The 1,103-nt window shown below is 61.4% G+C and overlaps 1 protein-coding gene across 1 annotated transcript in view; it reads left to right on the top strand.

Moving 5' to 3' along the window:
* Positions 1–1,018, top strand: part of LOC114072966 (keratin, type II cytoskeletal 80-like) — a gene marked incomplete at its 3' end in the record, with an annotated part of 7,659 nt that extends 6,641 nt beyond the window's left edge. The window contains exons 3-4 of the mRNA XM_027910775.1: positions 25–245; positions 966–1,018. Of these exons, the coding sequence (XP_027766576.1) occupies positions 25–245; positions 966–1,018 (274 nt within the window). The remainder of the gene's footprint in view (positions 1–24; positions 246–965) is intronic.
* Between the last annotated feature and the right edge of the window lie 85 nt (positions 1,019–1,103).

Genomic DNA, 1,103 nt, shown 5'->3' with positions numbered 1-1,103 from the left:
AATCCCCCATTCCCACCTCTCCAGTGCCTGTTCCTGGAGCAGCACATCCAGCAGGCGGCCGAGCAGGGGGACTCAGCCCTGAGGGACGCCCGGGCCAAGCTGGGGGGGCTGCAGGAGGCCCTGCAGGGCTCCAAGGAGCGCCTGGCCCAGCTGGTCAAGGAGCACCAGGAGCTGATGGACCTCAAGCTGGCCCTGGACCTGGAGATCCTGGCCTACAGGAAGCTGGTGGAGGGCGAGGAGAGCAGGTGAACTGGGAGAACTGGGAGGACTGGGATGGGGAGGGGGGAAGGACCAGCCAGGTCAACGCCAGGACCGAATCCCCCCCCCCCCCCCCGAGTTCTGGGTTGGGGTTTGGGCCAAGGGAAGGACAAATCCCGGTCCCATTCCCGAGCTTTGCCCGGGCTGAGGCTTCCAGGGATCCTCCAGATGTTCCCCAGGGGATTTTTCCAGAATTTCTCCAGATGTTCCCCAGGGGTTTTCCCAGAATTTCTCCAGATGTTCCCCAGGACTCCCCGAGGGTTTTTTTTCTACAGAAGTTCTCCAGGTGTTTTTGGTCTCCAGATGTTCTCCAGAACTTCTTTGGGTGCCCCCTGGAAGTTCTCCGGGTGTCCTCTGGGTGTTGTCCAGCTCTTCCCAGATCCCCTCCGGATCTGGATCCCTGGAAGTTTTCCAGCTGTTCCCTGAGTCCCTCTGGAGGTTCCCAAAGGTTCCTGGAGGTTCTCCAGCTGTTCTCCAGCTGTTCCCAGGGCCCCTCTGGAGATTCCTGGAGCCCCTCTGGAGATTCCTGGAGGTTCCTGGAGGTTCTCCAGCTGTTTTCCAGCTGTTCCCAGGGCCCCTCTGGAGGTTCCCAGAGGTTCCCCAGTTGTCCCCCAGCCCCTCCAGAGGTTCCTGGAGGTTCTCCAGCTGTTTTCCAGCTGTTTTCCAGCTGTTTTCCAGCTGTTCTCTGACCCATCTCCCCCCCCCAGGGACCATCCCATCCCCGCCGTCATCAGCGCCGTCCACTCCCGGCCCCGACCCTGTAAGTTCCCCCAAATCCCCCCCATCCCTCCCCCTTCCAGACCCTCTGGAATCGCATCCGGAGCGGGATCATTCCCAACATTCCC

The sequence above is a fragment of the Empidonax traillii genome, unplaced genomic scaffold (assembly GCF_003031625.1).
Source record: "Empidonax traillii isolate 1590-97213 ecotype Southwest subspecies unplaced genomic scaffold, ASM303162v1 scaffold4680:size9339, whole genome shotgun sequence".
In the NCBI taxonomy this organism is placed as follows: domain Eukaryota; kingdom Metazoa; phylum Chordata; class Aves; order Passeriformes; family Tyrannidae; genus Empidonax; species Empidonax traillii.
Note: the sequence above shows the minus strand (reverse complement) of the source record. Positions and strands in the feature narration are given on the sequence as shown.